Source organism: Onthophagus taurus, chromosome 2 (genome assembly GCF_036711975.1).
Source record: "Onthophagus taurus isolate NC chromosome 2, IU_Otau_3.0, whole genome shotgun sequence".
NCBI lineage: Eukaryota > Metazoa > Arthropoda > Insecta > Coleoptera > Scarabaeidae > Onthophagus > Onthophagus taurus.
In genome coordinates, this window is record NC_091967.1 from 13092989 (window position 1) to 13113152 (window position 20164).

General features: G+C 33.0%; 1 protein-coding gene across 1 annotated transcript in view; it reads right to left on the bottom strand.

The window, feature by feature from the left end:
- The window catches only part of LOC111425821 (limbic system-associated membrane protein), a 69131-nt gene that overhangs the window by 15275 nt on the left and 33692 nt on the right, over positions 1-20164 (bottom strand). Inside the window, exons 3-6 of the mRNA XM_023060079.2 lie at positions 16395-16517; positions 12146-12346; positions 1717-1989; positions 198-295 (exon numbers count right to left, since the gene is read on the bottom strand). Of these exons, the coding sequence (XP_022915847.1) occupies positions 198-295; positions 1717-1989; positions 12146-12346; positions 16395-16517 (695 nt within the window). The remainder of the gene's footprint in view (positions 1-197; positions 296-1716; positions 1990-12145; positions 12347-16394; positions 16518-20164) is intronic.

Sequence of the window (20164 nt, forward strand, 5' to 3'; positions counted from 1 at the left end):
GCTATAATTTCAAAAGAATTTTGAAGAGACAATGTTAAAATAAAATTAATAATAAAAAAATTATTATTAAGGTTGAAGAAATGATTTAATTATCAAATAATAAAAGGTTTAAAAAAATCTAAAAGATAATATTTAAAAGTTTTTTTTTAAAAACATTTTAATTTGTGTTAAGGTTAGGAAAATAGAAAACATCTTACTTCCGGTTGACTTTCTCCGTGCACGATGCAGACGAGTTGGGCTTCCAAACCTTCTCCAGAATGCACCACGGGACTCTCCACCGAGATCTCCGGGGGATCTGAAAATAAAAGATACCAAGCCTTAAGTAAATTCCAAGTTGTTATCCTCCCCTTGGGCCCAAGTGTATAGCCCTGCGTTGGTTTTGCGATTTTCTGCCCCGAAATATTCGCCTCGATTATTCCGAACTCGAAATATTATCCTTGAATAATGCGTAAAAACTTTTAGCCATGAACTTTTGACCGTTATTTTTTAAATATTTGTAGTGAGTTATTGGTTATATTATAGTGAAGGGGGGAAAATTAAACGTGTTTAAAGGAAATTGCACTAAACGGTTTATGATCCGAGTGGCAAATAAGTTCGCGGAACGCGACCCTTAACACATAGCGCGCAGATTGCAACTTTAAAGTACGATAGCCATTAAAAGTTTTAATGAAACTTTGCTCCATAAAGTTTTACAAATTTGAACGGCATCTTTTACCTATCTCTAAATTTATTAAAGCTATTTCTCGCTTGAGCTGCATTCATCTACTAGTATTTATTACAGTAGCTGATCTACTTTCATTTAAATTATAATATTGCTTTGCTTACTTTATTTAAACTGATATGACAAACATTAATTTTATTTTCATTTAAATTTTTTTAATGAAAAGAAATATTCTTAAAGAAGACTAATAAATTTATAGTAATCTTTGAGGCGTAAGTTTATAATCAGAAATTTCTTATTCAATATTCTTAAAGCAAATATTTCTTTCGACCATTCAGGTTATATTCTTAAAACATTTCCATGTTATTCTAAAATATTTTATTTGAGATGGGAAGAGCGCGTCATTCTTTTGCATCGGTAACAATACGAATCCAATTTTAATCAATTTATCCCACAGTGATTGTTTTTGACAGGCATTGAAAATCAACTGACTCGTCTACTCCCACAATTTTTTTTAATACTGGTTTGAACAGGATATTTCGCGCTTGATTGAAACTTTTGAATTACAAAAAATTCAATAAAATAAAAAAGATTAAATATAATAAAGTCATATAGATGCCTCATAACGATAAGTTTGTTTATGTTGTAACACATTTTGCAAGATTAAAATATTCGTGTAAATTGATCCGGAACTACGTTACCAAGAGGAGCAATTAGCATTTCCATTCAACATTCAATGGTGCAGTTAATGGTCTGAAACTGAACCATAAACTAATTGGTTTCGAAATTCGCTACTGTGTATGAAATAATTACGACATTTGCCCTTCCAATCATTGATAATACCAAATTTCATTATTACCTCTGAAAATTATTGTCTTTGTAATTGTTCTATTTATATTAGGTATTAATGATTAATTTATTGATTATATCATTTTATTCTCTTCTTCATCAACCAACGCTTTAATTTACTTATTATGCCTGTTGAAATTAATTAATAAAATTTACACTCGTTAAAGGGTTACATCGTAATTCTCTATCTCTAAAACCATACTTACATAACACATGAAGGATAATCTGCTGGGTAACAGCTTCTCCTACTCCATTACTCGCCGTGCACAAATATATGCCGGCTTGGTGTCTGTCCACATTATCTAGAGTTAGAATCGGAGTGACTAACGTCTGGTCTCCATTCGGAAGTACGTTATTCTTTCTCGACCATGTAATTTTCGGCGTTGGATTTCCGCTTGCCTTACACTCCAAACTGACAGCGGATCCTTTTTTCACCTCCGCACGTCCGTCCGAGGACACATAGTGAATTAAAGGAGGAACTATAAATCGTAAAAGAACAGAAAATGTAAAAATTTTTTTTATAACTAAATTTATAAAAGCAGAAATTCTTATTTTTCTTTTGAATCATTTTGTGTGGCATATGAAATGTTAGTTGAAAGTTTTATTACTCCACAGGGCTGCGAAAATCCACGATGGATAACGGTTATTATTAGTAGTTATTGCTGGATTTTACTTCAACGGAGTATTTCATTGACAACCGAGCTTGGCGTCGATGAATCGATGGCATTTTCATTCCCGAATATCGGTACGGCGCGAACTTTATAAATAAACATGGACCGGGCCGATTGCTGTCCGAAAGCTCACTCATAAGTTAAACTTTCACGCGTAGTACATGCTGAATAACAACCGAAAAAAAAGGAAATAATAAAACGTCAACCTGCGCCGCGGATGGAAAATCAAGGGAAAACGAAAGTTCGCCAACTATTTAATGCACGGCGAGGAGGCGTAGGACGTATCCGCGGAAAAGTACGAACTTTGTTCTTTACTTCATAAAGTTCTTCGGAACGTAATGGGCAGGTCCAAAGCAGGGAGCTCAGAGCTTCGGTATGGAACGTTCCCGTTCAGTTAAGATTTATTGCTGGACTTGCCAAGATATTGGCTTAAACAGACTAAGTGCGTAACTTTTATCAGGAAGCAGGTAATGCTGAAGGAGGAGGAAAGGCATGAATAAAGGTAGACGTTTTAATATCGAACCGTTTGGAGCTTTTATTATTAAAAGGTCCAATAAAGAAAAAGGAACAAAAATTTCTTGTTACTTACGGACAACTTAACCTATTAAATATTTATATCAAATCACAATCTCCAACAAATAAATAATTAAATTAAAGTATTGCATCTCTATTTCATCATGATATGAATAAGATAAAAGAAGAAAACAAATTATTCAAAGTTAAATTCGAGAAGTAGGAAAAGAGATTTTAATGGGAATGACAGTCGAAGATAGAATAAAATACAGTCGGAAATAGAATTAGAAGAAGAATTTGAGAAGGCAGACTTGAAAATATTGTTAAAATATATAACAAGCATGAAAACTGTAACAGCAGTATATGGACCCGATGAAGAGAAATGGCAGATAATAAAGAAGTTCGTGGAATATTTGAACGAAGTAGTAAAAAGAGCCAGAGAAGAGTGGGCGGAGTTAGTGATCAAATATTCAAAAGAGTGATAGATAAAAATAAAGGATTGGAAAGAAACTTTTGAATTTCTGCACAATACATGACTTCTTTGAAAATAATGACATACATAAATTCGCAAGACCACAACCAAGCAGAGGAGATTAATCAATAATTATTGATTATATTTTAATATAACGAGAGAATAGGTCAACAAAAAAGGAAGTTGGAGTTAAAAGAGGCTACGAAATACGCAGCAATCATTAGAAGCTCAGAAAAATGGAACAGCAGAGAGTTCTGGCGTACAGCTTGGCAAATCTATCTTGGCCAGTCAGTTGTATAAAAGAAGTAGTGTGATAGAAAATCGTTTAAGCCAAAAACTTAATTATCGTAATGTTACAGCTTCTCAGACATACATATCGTTGCTTGCGGCCGAGGCTTAATGATTAACATTATATCCACCTAAAACTGGTCATCATATTATTTCGCCTCGGCTGCAAGTGGTCTCGACTTTATCAATTGAGATTGTAGATTGTTGTTGACTAATTAAGATTAGATTGATAATTAGTGATTAAGATTATAGTATTAACTTAAAATTGGTCATCACATTGTGACTCTTAACGAATTTAGCAGAGGTTGCATACAGTCGAGGGTTAATAATTGACATTGTATCAATCTCAAAGTGGTCATCATAATGTAACGCCTCAGATACAAGCGACCTCGGCTTTATCAAGTGAAATTGTAGATCTATTGACTAATTAAACCAAGGTTGCTTGCGGCTAAGGGTCAATTGTTAATATTATATCAACCTAAAACTAGCCACTATTTTGTGACGCTTTGGCTTTATCAAATAAAATTGTAGAGCTTTTGAGTAATTACGCCATGGTCCCAATATCTCATATAAAATACATACGCAAATACTTTTTTTAGGCACTGTATACGATACGCACTCCGTGAAATGTAACAGGGAAATGAGCTGTACAAGAAATGTGGAACGCATTTAAAAGTGTTATAATTGAAGCGTTACGTAATCTATGTGAAAAGTGAAATTGACCAAATATCTTGCTAGTCTGTAAAACAGACCTTAATATAGAACCAATTGAAGAACATAAAGAACAACGACAACTAGGGTGGTGACTAAACAACAGCTAGGGTGTGAAAAGAATATGCAAACCATCATTGAAGAAAAGGAGAAGACGTCCGAAGGAAACACAACAGGAAAAATAATAAAATACAAAGAGATGAAGCAAAGAAGGTCGCATTAAAAAACTTGGATAAAGAATTTATTACAAGTTTACGTAATTTAGTTGTATTCAATCCTAACGCCCCTGGAGTAGCAAAGAGATTTGAATTCGTTGTATTAATTTTATAAAACACGGAGTTGAATAAAAAAAAAATTGTTAGTTTACTTTTGTACAAACATACAGATAAATATGTTAAACAGTTTCAATTTTTATTTACCAACTAAAAAAAGGAATAAAATGGATGAGCATTGTTGAAGCTACTGTGCATTCCACGTTTTGAATTCGCTTCCATTTTCAGAAATAACAATTCATAACAGTTTCATAACAATTTAAATAGAGTTTGAATATGTAGGGATTGTTCAAGGGTTGGGTTTTAGTTTAATACGTATTGGGATTTAAATATATTTAGTTTTTTTTTGAAAGTATTTAAATAGCTTTAATTTTTTTCTAAATATTATCTAAGCTGATTACAATAATTTATAAACAATTTAAGCATAACGCAAAGAAGCACGAGGAGTTATCTTTTTATCATATTATGGGTTATAGAGAACGTCGATGAATCTACCAATATAATAATTATAATCAATATAATATAACAATTTTTGGTTTAATGCAAAACTCTACTTTTTCAAGTTTTGCGGTATTAGTATAATACGTTAGTGAATTAAAATCTGGGCACTTTCAAGGAGATTGATTCTCATAAAGGTTTCTAAACCCGCAGTTGAAAAGAGGAAGATATGAGAAATTATGAACGAAATGGAACAAATCGGCTTTATGAAATCTTCTCCATTCATCGAAGAGAAAGTAGAAGAACATTTTTGAAATAATAGACGAAAATGAGACAAAGAAAATACACCAAATTGTTCTCTCAAGTAACAGGTTTTACAAAAATGATTATGTAGTTACGTCAGACGTGATGAAGAATCGTATTAGAAGACAGTATTAAAGTTCCAAGCTTTCGTATTGGTAATTCGAATATCTAAGAAGAAATCAAAAAATGGCAAATAACATTCAAAATCAAATTAAGCTTGTTGGTCATGAGGTATAAAATTTATACCTTACTTCTTATGTACTCTAATACATAACGTTCTAAACTTGGAAGAAGAACATTCGGATTTAGCTGCACGTCTCTCAAGACGGCTAATCAGATATAAATTTTGAAGCCGTCTTGAGAGATGCGAATGTTTCTAGTTCTAGGTCTAGTGTTAGTTCTAGTTGATTATTTTTGTTGAACTAAAACTAGAACTAACATTAGACCTAGAACTAGAAAGTATCGGGTTTAGCCGTGTGTCTTTAGACTAACATTAGACTTAGAACTAGAAACATTCGGGTTTAACCGTGTATCTTTAACCGGGCTTCTTTTCAGACTACTTTAACTACTTATAAAGTAAGCAGGTACGCCCTGGCTTCTATGGAAATATATTTTTGTATATCACATCTTAAATGAAATTCACTGTATGTTTATTTCGTTTAACATCATTGATGTGAAATGTATAAACGTTTAAAAAAATCACACTGAAACACAATTTTATGTATTCAATGACAATTTTTATGTTAAAAACTTTTAATTCATTTGAAAATAAACGAAACATACGACAGAGGAAAACGTATTTCCGGGAGCGAGTACAGAAATGTTATAAACATTTGCATTTTGTGCTGATAAGCCACCAATGCATTTCAGTTTTTAGTAATAATACTTGCAAATTTTATTACTCTTTGTGCATATTTTTTCCATTTGTCCGACCCGCTTTTTATCGACGCTATCCGTTAGTGGGGTTGCAGGTGGATGCCACCCTGAACATGTTAAATTTAATTGACAATGTCCAAACTTCTGGCGCAATGGTTGTTGTATATACTTAAAAAAAAACTTCGACGTGGAAAATTCACATTGATGTAATGCACCTATTACCGGATTAAATTTCCCAACCGAAAATAGGTGCTATTAGTTTACCAACAAAAATGTTTTTTAAAATTTCAAATGGATGTAGTTTTTTTTATGAACACTATTATTTTTGCATTGTTTGCAATAAAATGTGATAGTAGTGAGGTTTGAACCGCAACGAGTCAGGTTTGTTGATGGCATACGGTAGAATGGACGTCAATCCAATAATCGAGATATGACCAAAAATAACGTGATGGCCGGTCTATAGGCTATTGGTACGTGTCTCATGTCCTACGGGGACGCAAACCTCATATACTTTAATGTGGGTTCGGGAAATCCATATTTTTCGATTTGTATTAAAAAAAATCAAAAGCTTTAAATTGTTGAATTTGTCAAAATTGTTTTGTTAATCGATATTTATTCCCGCTGGTTATTTATTAAGCTTGGAACCAAAAGCCATTAATTAATTTTTTACGTTCTATTTATTGTAGGTGTTTAAACTTCTTTTATTAACTTGAATGCCGAACAAAAGCATGAAAAATGGCAGTTTTAGTCTTTTGTCTTTTATTAAAGTTCGGCATTAAAGAAGTGCCCAGTTACACGAACTCACCCACTATTTTCTACGTTTTTATTTTAACATTCCGTTCTTTCCCTCTCTCTCAAAACCATTCTCTATTCCTTTTTGTTCCTTGCCTCCGAGTTTCTGTCGTGCTCGAGTTTAGCTTCCAACCATGTCCTTTATTAGGTTACTAAACTGGGCCAATTTTCGTGCAAAGTTTGACTTTGTCAGGGCGCACGGTTGCACACACGTTTTAGCGAATTTCCTAAAAACCCCATACCTACCTGTGTTCCGTGCACTACCTTTTATCAAATAGCGTTTTTCGTCGAATTATTTGCAGGAAATTACTATTATTGAAGTTAGCATAGCAGGAACTACGCGCGAAGTTAATTAATTTAAGATACTCGCTTGTTAAAGTAATACTTTTTTTCATTATTTATGTTTCGATTGAAATAAATTTAATAAAACTTCAAACGATAATAATGCGCAATTATTTCAGCATCGAGGATTACTATGAATGAAGTACAATGTCTAGATCAGTGAACATCCACATTAAATATTTCACGGTATAGATAAAACAAGCGAAGTAGAAAAATATGAAAGCAATTGTGCAAAAGGCGGAATAATAGTACTATATTTCATTCGTTAAACTGAATGAAGAGCTTTACGTTCGAATTGATGTGGTTTTATATCGTCCAACAATACTTTTAGTTATTATTGAATGTGTTATTTTTATTCCTCGCGCATGATAATCGTCAGAATAGGAAGAAAACTTATTCTTATTTATGATGTGTTTTATGGCCGATTTTAAAAACACTCTATATAATAGAATTATACATATGAAATTAATTTAAATTTCATAGTAACCAAACAATGGATGCATTCACGTGATGACATTTCATATTTCCGTGTTGTTGATACATTTCCAAAGTTGCCGAAATGCACGATGTTATGCATACAACAGATTCAGAGCTGAAATTTCACCCGCTGTAATATAATTAAACTTTACGTTTAAAGCTCCCCAGAAAGTTTTAGGGAACGAAATTTCTCCCAACATTTTAAAAAAAATTATCCGCGGTCATCCTCTTTAAGTATAAAGTTCTAATTGCTCTCTAAAGTCTATCTACATTTTACAGTGGTAAACAAACGCATATACACGGAGTATTCCTTTGTGTTCGCGAGACCAAACGGCGACTTTAATATTGATATTTGCGATGATGGCGGCGCCGGTTAGCTTTCAAAATACCGACCCTATTAAGTAGAACTGTTTGGAACGTAGGTAATTTCCGAAAGTTGGGGTCGTTTATAAGCGTTGCACGTCATTTTTCTCTTCCCCCAATGATGAGAACCGCGCCGAGAGAAGCCACTTCAGTAATTACAAGCAATCTCGTTTCAACTCTGAAGTATGTGTGCCGTTTCCCTTTCAAAATAAAATGACCAGCTAACGAGTGGTCTCATAAAAGCGATTAATGCCCGTTTCAGGAACAATGATATTTTTTTTAAAAACATAAAGTTTAATGCATTTTAAAAGGTAACAAAGAAAAATTTATTTACACTCGAACTACAGTTTGCTTGCACATATGGGAAGTTGTTAAATCCCTAGATACATGTTCTCTACGATTTACGGTTCGGTAACTTTTAGTGGAAGTGTATTTCGTCCATTACAACTCCTTAACGACGGGTTTTTCCCTTTTTCTTTAGTCATGGAGAAGCAAATGTATCCAAGGCATAAATAAAGTAGTGTGAATAAAGCGAAAAAGAACTTGGGTGACAAGGGTTGGCAGCTGTTTGGGGTACGCTAATAGGTTGCGTGATGTTCACAATGAACGGGAAATGTATGGGGTGAATTCGCCGAAATTTAAGCAAACGCTTTTTATATCGAACTTTGTCCTTTCCGTTGACGTCTATTCATTTCCGTACGTAAACTTTTCTTATTTCAAAAAATACACACATTCTTTCATCTCGTAGAAAACTTTCTTCTTAATAATAATTCTCTCTGTATTATATTATTTATATTAGGATTTATTATTTTATATATTACGCAGATTTTATATGGTTTGTTTTTTATGCCTGTTAGTACCTGTCGACGCACACAAAGAAGAGTATGAAACGGCATAAGCTCTTTGCGAATTTAATTCTCAGCCGGATTCCATTTCCCAAACCAGAAGACGGGGTGATTAAAGTTTGTTCATAAAACGATTACATTTCAAAGTGAACTGAAAGGAACACACTCCATCTCTTTCCATGAGTCTTTGAATAAAAACTAAATGCAGCACTTCTTTAATTGCAAAATACTTTACGATTAAGTTACAAAATGTTTGTTATATAATAAAGTTCTAATAAATCGCTAGTTTATTTTAATATAAGCTGTGAAAAAAAAAATGAGCTGCTATGTCAAATTAAACTTTACCAGTAACATGAAAAACCTGTATAAGAATATGTATTAACAAAAATCATCCCGCTCAGCATCATAATCCCGCTCTAGCCACGCACAGTGAGTTAATTAAAAATATTAAGATGGACTGATGAGGCAAAGTTGCGAGTTTCACCGAATTGCTTAAATATTCGCCAACGTTAGCAGGTTGATAAGTATCGCTGTAATTTAAAGTAAAATATAACGCGTTTGCAAATAAGACGAGATGATAATATTTCACACTTGCATTCATTAGATTTTATTATTATTAAAGATTCAGAGTAATATCCTAGTGTTTGGTAAAAATGAACCCAGTATAGAGGAACCCTAACTACTACTTATTCTATAGCACGCCTTTCGTGTTCCTTCATTATAGGTATTGGTAAATCAATTGGATTAAATTGCACTGATAGGCTAACAACCTTTACAAAGAATCTATAGCAGATAATTTCACTTAGAATAAATTGCTTGAAATATACTTTAAACAATCTCTATATCTATAATAAAATCGAGCTATTTACTTTTTATTTAATTGAGTACGTTATTTGAAATGTGTAGAGAACTGATTACCTTTAAAGCTTAGCAACTTAACGCTACATTCGTTTTCAAAACTTTTCTTAAGCGTTCTTTTCGTTGATAAGACGAAAACAGTTTCGACTGGTGAGAAGAGCTTTAATTGAAATACTAATTCGGTTTCTTTGTCGATGCGGCGTTAGGTCAGTTTGGCGTGTCTTCTTGGTTCGGTGTGGCGTTGAAACTGCAATATCCTTTTCGTACGGTTGTATGTGAAAGTCCCGAGCTACGAGATTACTGCTCACGTAACCGCGTACTGGAAAATTGAGACCCGTTATAGGAGTTCTCGCTCTACCAGGTTACATTGAGCCTTCGTAAACGGCCACCTCGAATGAAATCCAGAAAATTTTTAGCTTTTCACAGAAAATTCCTCTCTTTAGACAACTACCAAATCTAAATTATCATCTAACTACAAATTTTGCTATAAATAATGTGATTGGTATGTATGGAGTGCGTATTCCCATAGGACTCAATTAGCGAGAACCCTAGTAAATTTTGCATTAATCATGACCATCGTAAAGACCCCATCTGCTATTTTTCACGGCTATATTAATTAGTAATAGTAAATAGGGCACAGTGGGAACGTGACATCAAAGACCCGGAGAGTGTTTAATCCCTCGGGATATAATTAGAACACATTCTAAAGAAGGATCATCGCACCAACGTAACTTCTATGGAATTAATAGGCAGCATCCCCTTCAACACATTCGAACGGTAAGTTACATTAAGAAAACGTACATTTTAAAAGTTACATTCTATAAACTCTACTTGTTCCGGCCCATAATCTGCAATGGCCTGTTAGTTTGGGGAAGTTGTACAAGTTGCGAAAGGGTATTTCGGCCACGAGACGGCGCCCAACATAAGAATAATTGGTAACATTAAGTGTAGAAACGGCTGCAGTTAATTCATTAACTTGGAAATATTAGCCATTTCGTCGTCAGTTGGCTTGCAGAGTTGGTGTTTAAGAAAAGATTAATATTTACTGCGTGAACGTAGTTTATTAACAAAGGAAATAATACTAATTATATATATAATTCATTTGTAACTATTCAAATTATTGGATATTTTACACCGTTTATTGGTTGTGTTTGCATGAGATTTATTCCTATTTAGAGTATAATTAATTTTAGTTTAATAAAGATACAATTCAACGTTACATTAAATTATCAACTTAACCTATTATTGTGAATATTATTTGCTCGATTAAATATTGCTAGATATTACGTTACCAACATTTTCGAGTATTGTAATTATTCAATTTATAATTAATTATCCAATAGCGATATCTTTTATCATCGTAATGGTTTTTGAGATACAGTAAAACCTAAATATAACGGATTAACTAACGAATTAATATTATATATTTAATGCATCGCTATATTTAAATATACCTAAATGTTTGGGTTATTCCCCTAACTGCTCTGTTCAAGGTCCATAGATAAACTCAGGATATAATTCTAATAATTCTAATGCTAGTGTTATATATTTTTTATTGAACTAAAATTAGAACTAACACTAAACCTAGAACTAGAAACATTCGGGTTTAGCCGTGTTAAGAGACGTGCGGGTAAACCCGAATGTTTCTAGTTCTAAGTCTAGTATTAGTTCTAGTGCTAGTGTTAGCTCTACTTTTAATACTTATTTAGAGCTATATTGCTGTATATTTTTATTGAACTAAAAGTAGTCAAATAATAAACAAGAAATTGTAGAAGATTTAATAAAAGTTGATACTTGTGTTATTTCATCCGATTAATAAAGATTGATTTATAGCGGTTTACAACATCACTCATTACAATAAACGTGGTTAATTTCGTGTCGTTTAAACGCGATCACAGAGTAAAGCCGTAAACGGATTGTAAATAAACTATTTTTTAACGGGTGTCATGAATATCAAAAAGCATGTTTTAACGAGAACCGTAGGGCAATTCGGGTTCCCGTACGCTACTATCGGATTTAATTGGCCAGCACGTGAATCGTATGTGGTAATGCACTGTAAAGGAGTAGTTGGGGGAAACGTAAAGTGTGCGGTGAAGTTTGATGAGTACTAATCCGAAAAAAACAGGCATTTTTACGGTTTCGCGTGCACTAAATGGTGCAGTAAAGCGTGCCCTTTGTGACTATGACTCACAACGGGCCAATCTACGAAACCAAGTCTGTGTTTAAAGGTGCTTTATTCTTGAGAATGTGGCAGTGATTTCCTTCGTTACAGTTTAAAACGTTTAATTAAGAGAACTTTAAGATTTAAATCTCTTTGAAGAAAATGTTGAAATATTTTAAATTATTTCTAAAGAAGTTTTATATTTGAAGTTTTCTTATATAAGTGTTAAATTGAAGAAAAGTGGTACACTTACCGAGTACTTCAACTGTATGGGTAATTTCTCTAGGCTCCAAAGTCCCGATTTGGCAAACGTAGTCGCCAGCGTCCGCTGGTTCGACCCCTTTGATCTCCAAACTATATCCGTTGACGAGACTTATCCGCGGATCCGGTGAAACCTTCACGTTCCCAGCTGATAGAACTGCAGTTCCCTTTTTCCACGCCAATATATAGTGACCTGAAACGATGTATCAAATGGATTAACCAAGAGACAAGTAAAGAAAATCAGCTAAATCAAAAGTAACAAGAAATCTTAGTTTTAAATCCATCGTCTTAAATTCCTCGTGAGCGTAAAAAAAGAAATTAATTCAAATTAAATGGGCAAATAAGGTTTCCCACACACTATCATAATACATAGATTAATGATTACATTTGTCACGGTTTTGTATACGCTAATTTACGATGGTTAATAATGACATTTAATGGTCGCATCAATCACGTAATGCGTGATAACACTACACGTAAATATTTATTGTAAAATCGTTAGGATAACGCCACCGTAATATTTTCTGTAATGTTATTACACTAATTTGTTTACGTGTTTTCTAATGGTATTACTGATTACGCAAACAGCTTTCAATACACCTCAATTCGTAAAACAGAGGTTTTATTTTAATTAAAATAGAGAATTTTATTTGTACCGTAACAAAAAAGCTTCATGTGTCGCTTGTACTAAACTCACTATCTTATGTTTTGTCGTAAAAGTCCAGTTTCTCGTGTAAAAGGGTCCCAACAATAAGAAGCGTTCGTTTTGGGCCATTTCATTTTCTCTACTTGTAAGAAAATTGCAATAGTAAAAGCTGAATTTTATAATCGTTTCAAAACACTATCTTACATTTTAAACATCATCACGTTAGACTTTGATTATTAATAGAACCGAATTGTATTGTGTGTAGTAAGCAGTTCTTCATTGTAGATTAGGTATTTCTGCTTTTGAGATGCTAAACTTTTTAAAAATGAATTCAAATAGATATCTAATTCAGACTTCATTCAGACATCACCGATTATCAAGATGATTTAGTTTGTTTGGTGTCAACAATAAGAATTCGTTCGTTTTGGACCATTTCATTTTCTCTACTTGTAAAAGAATTGTAATAGTAAAAGCTGAGTTTTATAATCGGTTCAAAACACTATCTTACATTTTAAACACCATCACGTTGTAATTTGATTATTGCTCAACATTTTGAACGAGTAAAGGAAAAGATGGTTCGTTGGCCTGGGATTCGTTACAAAATAAAAGTTAAATAAAACTAATTGGATGTACCCAACTCCGGATATCAAATTAAATCAATACGTATCTTTAGACGAATTGCATTCGTCCGATTTCATTTCGGGTCGCTGAAACTCCAGGCGCGGTTTATGCTTTTGCGATCGCCCGCATTTTTATTTCGATTCTCTATACTTTTCTTCTCTTTTCCCCCTTGAACCCCACGGGTAGAGAAAATATGACGTTTCAGCGAGATTTCGTCGCGGAGATTCGTTCAAATATTTGCATATCCAAGTATTCTTAATCCGGACCCCAGGTCTTCGGCAGTTCCGTCGTTCATGTTTTGATTATTTTCTCGTTTTCAAAAGATAAAACGACCTTTAATAATACCTTTAAATACGAAGGGAATGTTTAACTGTTTTAATCTTATTAATAAATACCTGTAAAATAAAACCTGTCTAGAGTGGAGAATGATATTGTTGCAAGATTGTTAATTAATATAAATATTTGAGACTATGTTTAATATTTTTCTTGTTTTATTCAATAATGATGATGTTAAAGTAAACTAAGAAATGGAATTAATGATTTAATTAATATTCATGTTGGAAACAGATGGTAAACGTTAAAGAAGGCGGTTTTTTAACCTGAGAACGAAAATGCTTCACATCCTCTTTGTACCCTTTTGACCTTTTCTACTTTCAACCTTCTGCTCTTGTGGCACTTTACAAGTATTTTATCGTACGGTAAATGTAAATTCTAAGGAGTTCTTATTAATGTTTCTCGTCGGTAAATGGATTTTAAGCAGTCTATGAAGGTGTTGATTTCTTTACCTTTTGTTCCCCATAGTCTTATTGCCTCATGCAATGACAGAGTATAAACATTCGGACAGCGACAAGACGAATGGTTTTTATTTTCACACCTGATTATACATACTGATTGTATTTGTTGAAAGAGTCTCATCTGATACGCCAACATCATCGAATTCCTTTCAATTCTGATACCTTCTTGAATCGTTAAGAACCCACCAGGGAGTCTCATGAATTTGTCGATATGAAGGGTGTTTTGAAATGTATAATAGCATAGTATAAAGTCTCTTTGCTTCTTGGAATTGGTATCATCTTAAGGTAAATACTGAATCTGGTTTGAAGAATGAATTAATTCGAGGTACTGGTTTTAGAATTATTCTATACTTGGTGATAAATTCATGATAATGTGTTAGCTAGAATATTGCATTTTTCTGCTACGTGGCATATATGTTGGCAGTTGGCTAATAACATGTGTGGCGGTTGACATTTTGTGATTCAAACTAATGTGCGACCATAAATTGAATAGTGCAATTAAAAATAAAAGAAAGTAAAGCCGTGGTGTGGGAGCAGAAAAGCTTATGATAAAATTATGCTTTTGCGAAAAGCAGTACAAATTGAGTAATTTACACTAAAGTGACTTATCTGATGAAATATTGCAGGAAAGTGTTGGTTATCAAATTGATGCTATATCCCAACATTTAACATGATAAAGTAAAGAGCTGTTAAATAATTCATTAGTTAGCTTATGGTAAGCTGTTTTTAAATTCTTGATTTTGATTATTATATATAAATGGCTAAATGTTAAAGGTCTTAAGTTGTGGCCAGCTTGCATACAAATATACCGATGCACTCAATCATCTCATTACTTCTTCCCCTTAAGCTCGACATATTGTTGCTTGTAGCATTAAACTAAAATAATAATATAAATATTTTCATAACTTATTAATTTTTGCCATAACTTTTGAAACTTCTGTAATTATTATTTAAAAAACTTAATCAAGTCTTGAATGTTCTGTCCAGTTATAATTAAAGTGTACAAAAACGACTTTACTCAATTATCAATGATAAATGTTTTAATACAATTTAAAAAAAAAGTTTTTATGCTGTATCCATGGGATTTATTTATTGACGATTTGCTTCAATTCTCGACAGTTTAATAAACTCGTTGTTATTTCCAATAATTTTATTATTGTATAATGTTTAATTCAGCGTTTTGGCAAATACCACATTTAAGCGTATATTTGCATAGTTCTCCCAGCGGATTATTGATCTACTAAAAATCATTTGTTAATTATTTTAGTTCAATAATAAGTCCAACAAGAACTTTTTGCTAAATTTATTTCACATTATTATTAAAGCAGTTTCAATGTAAACAAAACTATGGAAGGGATTGTTTAATTAGCAATCACCACCGAGCTCAGAATAATAGTAATGACAATACGTAGTAGTATTATGTAGAAGTAGAGGTATATAGTTGGGGTACTCCGCATTAGTTCATAACGTACACGGACAATTAATTTGTATGTGCGGCCCAGAATGTTGGCATAGTCCATTCGCCAATGTTCACAGTCGATCAAAGTTAAACAAAACTAATTGGACGTATCGAATCCGGATATTCAATTAAATCAATACGTACATCCTAAAGCAATTACACTCGGTCTATTTGGTCTCGTCCATCGATTGACCTGAAATGCGGTTTACATGGATATGTCATCACAAAAAAATCTTAAACAGAATATTATTTAAAACTGTGACTCAAGATTCAGAACAAACTCAAAAATTAAAACGATCTCGTATATTTTATTGATACTGCATTTATGTTTTATTTCCAATCCTAAACTGACCGCATTCGTTTCCAACATCCAAGTTTAACCACGTTTAATTTTTGATGATTGTGGCGACGTGCAAAACATGTGGATAAAACATATCGATGCCACAATCAAAATAATTTATTCTAATGTAGAACCTAATCCATTTACCTTACCGAACGCTTGCATATTAAATAATTCAGATTAGTAACGATTTCCGCAACTTCAACATTCCTCTCGCCCCCCTGAACGTGAAGTTGCCTCTCCAAGAGTAAATTGAATTGAATAGCGCCCTACGGTAATTGACTTGAAACATGCAAAGGGTCGCCGTTATTCCCCTTGTCATGTTCGTTGGAGATCAAAGTGCGAACTACAGTGGGGGACGATTAAGTACTCTTAACTTACCAGGATTAGCGATCCTACAGGGCAATAGCACCGTTTCCCTCTCCGTGACCTTGAATGCTTGACTGGGCGTTAGAAACGTTGGCAAAGTCGACGGATCGACCTTCAGACTTGCTCCCGAACAACCTGTAATTAAAGAGGTACGATCAATCATATTGGCCTGACGTTTTCCTGAAAACCAGCACTGACGTTTAAAGTTTTCTTTGAAAAGGATAATATAAAGTGTAAGACGCGATTTTCGAATCGATTAAAAATGTTTTATATAACGATGAAAGGTTTTCATTAAAATATTTTAGATAAAGATTGGTGGTAAAACCTTTTAAGCATTAAGGATACATATTATTAGTTTATATTAGGAAATCAGATAGGTTTCCTCGAAAGCAAAATTAACTACTGGATTAAACTACAAGTAGAAACATATACATAATGGGATAGACGAAATATTGACTTTTCGTGTTCCATTTTCGAGAGGTTGTAACTAATATGCACGCGATTCCCCCTCGCCTCTCCAACCCCCATGGTTACCATCGTTTGTCTGCCGTAATAACGAATTTGAAGCACGATAGTCTACCCAGAGCATGTTTGTCTTTGTAAAATTGTTGGAGACGCCGAACCTTCGTCGAACGCGACTTTAATCACCCAAAGCAAAGGAAACGCCGCAAAGGGAATAGAATATAACTGGGGCGAGCCCGATTACAGTACTTCAGGTATACGACGAAGACGATATTGCAACGCGTATTTCGTTATCAAAACACCATGAATGGATTGCTACGAAATCTTAGTGTGCAAGATACATCCTATTACCATAAGGAGGCCTCATCATTTGAAGTTGTCGTTATTACATGAAATGCGCATACCAAATTGATCCCAAATCTATTGTAAACTATATTTAGAGATAAAATTTCAAGTGAAATTGGTTCAAGGATTTAGATTTAGGGTAACTTTTATATTAATGTTTTCTCGCTGAAATCACCGCCTTTTATTCAACTTGTTGCTTTACACCCTCGAATATGCCCAACACGTCGTTATTTATACTTTATTGTTGAACATAAACGAGTTCATAAAATCGAATGTAAATTTTTTTAGATTAAATATGTTATGTAGATATGGATTTAGGTTGAAAGTTGAAATGTGGGTTGACATAACAGAAATATATTTTGATTACAACATTATTTAATTCTCCTAAATGTCTACAATACTGAGGAGGTTTCAATGCAGTAGAAAATGATCTTAAAGTTATTTTTATTTTCTGGTCTCTAAGCTGGCATACCCCTTTAAGGTTAAATTCGATTTTAAACCATGACAAGTTCAATAAAAATCATCTGTCAAGGTTTAAAATATTTAGCCTGACGAGTAAATTAACCAACAGATTTAACATTAGGAGTTTTAAAAGAAGCCCAAGTAGTGTTCTGATCAGAAATAGTGTTATGACATTCTGCCAAAGGTTTTAAAACATTTATTTGTTCCGAAAATTTCCATTCAGTTTCAGGTTCCATTTATCAGGAGTTTAAGAGAAATTAAGTTCAAAAGAAACCCAATTAGAGTCATATTGCTCACACTCATGAGAGAGCATATCATGTACAAGTTCTTCAAAGACCTCTTGAAGTATAACCGCTCATCTCAGTATTGTATTAGCATAAATCTTTAACCTTAATAACCAAAAAGAGAATTATGGTTAGTGAGCCCAAGCATCAACTAAAACACTAAACTATCACCATTTTTATCACCTAGGTGTAACAAAACCTCAGGCGTTACTATGCAATTAAAATAGTCGAAATAGAGGAAGAAAACAAAGAATTGAAGCCGAAATTAGCACAGCTGCCACATTAATTTTTCGAGGGATTGGTTATCGAGAAAATAAAAGGAGAAAAGTTAGAAACTTCCGATATCACGGAAGTGTGCTTAAGACACGTCAAACTTTTTTATGATTACAACGAATCAGGATTTTTAACATGAGTTCAGGTTTTTCAGGTCGGCATAAATATTTTATCAACAATTCAGCTCAGACTAAATCTTGCGTTACACAATTGGTCTGGGCTCTGATAAGACCACAAAGACCTTGGGTTCTATTTATTATTTTATAGTTCATAGTTTTCATTACTTATCCATAATTATTAATTGATATAGTTACTTAACAAAAAGGCTAAAGTAGATTTTGTTTGTTGATTTTGCAGTAATAAGATCTTATCGTAATCTAATTCCCATCCGACTAATCCAGTATGTTTGAATACAGCGCAATTTCACCAACACATTCATTCATGCAGTTAGCATGATACAGTATTTATCATTGCTAGTATCTGAGAATCTATTAGAGAGAGTTAACAGTTAATAGAGTTAAGTAATATTTATATAATCAAAATTATAAGAATAGGCGTCCTATATTAATACAACAAATTTGAGCTACTCAGATTAGAAATACTACGTCTAGTAATTAAGATAATTCGAAGATTAGTTCATTAGTTGTTCACCTGCTCAATTATTAATGTTGGTTGCTCAAACTAATTTAATCAAAAGTGCAAACTGTTCGTTAGGTACGTGGCCTGAATCGGAAATCCTTCGTTATAAATTCTCAACAAATTTGTAAACTTTACTTAAACATTAAAGATATTTAATTATGTATTAATACAATCCCATATTTTGAAAAGTTAGTACAAATTTTACATAAAATCAGAAACACGACGTTATTAATATTGTTTACACGAGTCGATGGTTGGATTTCATTTAAAAAAAAAACAATATATAGCTCGAATTGGAATTGTTATTTTACTTGAAACATCAAACGGCCTATTATGGACAAACGTACGTATATTTTTTGTCATTGTTACAGTACTCGCTATTCTGTTCAACATTTTTCGTTGTTTTTTTATTTTTTTATATTATAGTTTTGAATAACAGGAAAAAGCATTTATGTCCAAAATTGAAATAAAACTTTCAATATAGATACTCACGACCGCTACAATTTGTTTATTAACAGAAGTGATCAAGATTTTGTTTTATTTTATATTGTCGAGATGTTTACATTGCAACATCCCCATGAATGCATTTGACTGTTTTCGCTTTGTATAGACTTTAAAAATGTATATTCGATGTAAATGAAAAGTTGAATGAAATGTGTGTTGGAAGCTGGTATTGATACGATACAATAAACGTATTCACTCGTTTACTGGATATTTCGAATTACTAGAGTAAACCTTTACGAATTTCTATTATTTGTTCAATCTACCACCAAATGCACTCGTTACGTTTTTAACGATTGTAAATAACTGACTCACTATGTGCAATCTATTTTCCAGACATTAACCATTTCACATTTTCCATCAATGTAATATATAGAATAATATTTTACTTTGAATGTCTGAAGAAAAATAAAAAGATAAAGAAATAATAAATTAAAACTGTCTAATGTTACATTTTTTTTTTCAATTCTACGACCGTAACTTGACAAGAGTCTGAAAGGGAAACTCGAGGAATAACTTATCAAATAAGATTAAGCAATGTTTGTCGCGGCATAACGAGTTTCCGCTCGAAATTCAAATGATTTATGGACGAGCCGACGCGTTCCGAGGACAAATATTATTATTTCATTTACACGTCCCTCAGAGAAATTAAATAGACCTTTCCGGTTCGTGTAGCACGCCCCCGAGGATGGTTAAAATCGACATAAACTTCTTTTGTCGCCATCAAAATGGGACTTTGCTGTATAACTTTTAAAGTGGAAAAACCAAATTCGTGAGAAACCAAGTGCAATAACGAGGGTTGTTATTCTCTAGGGG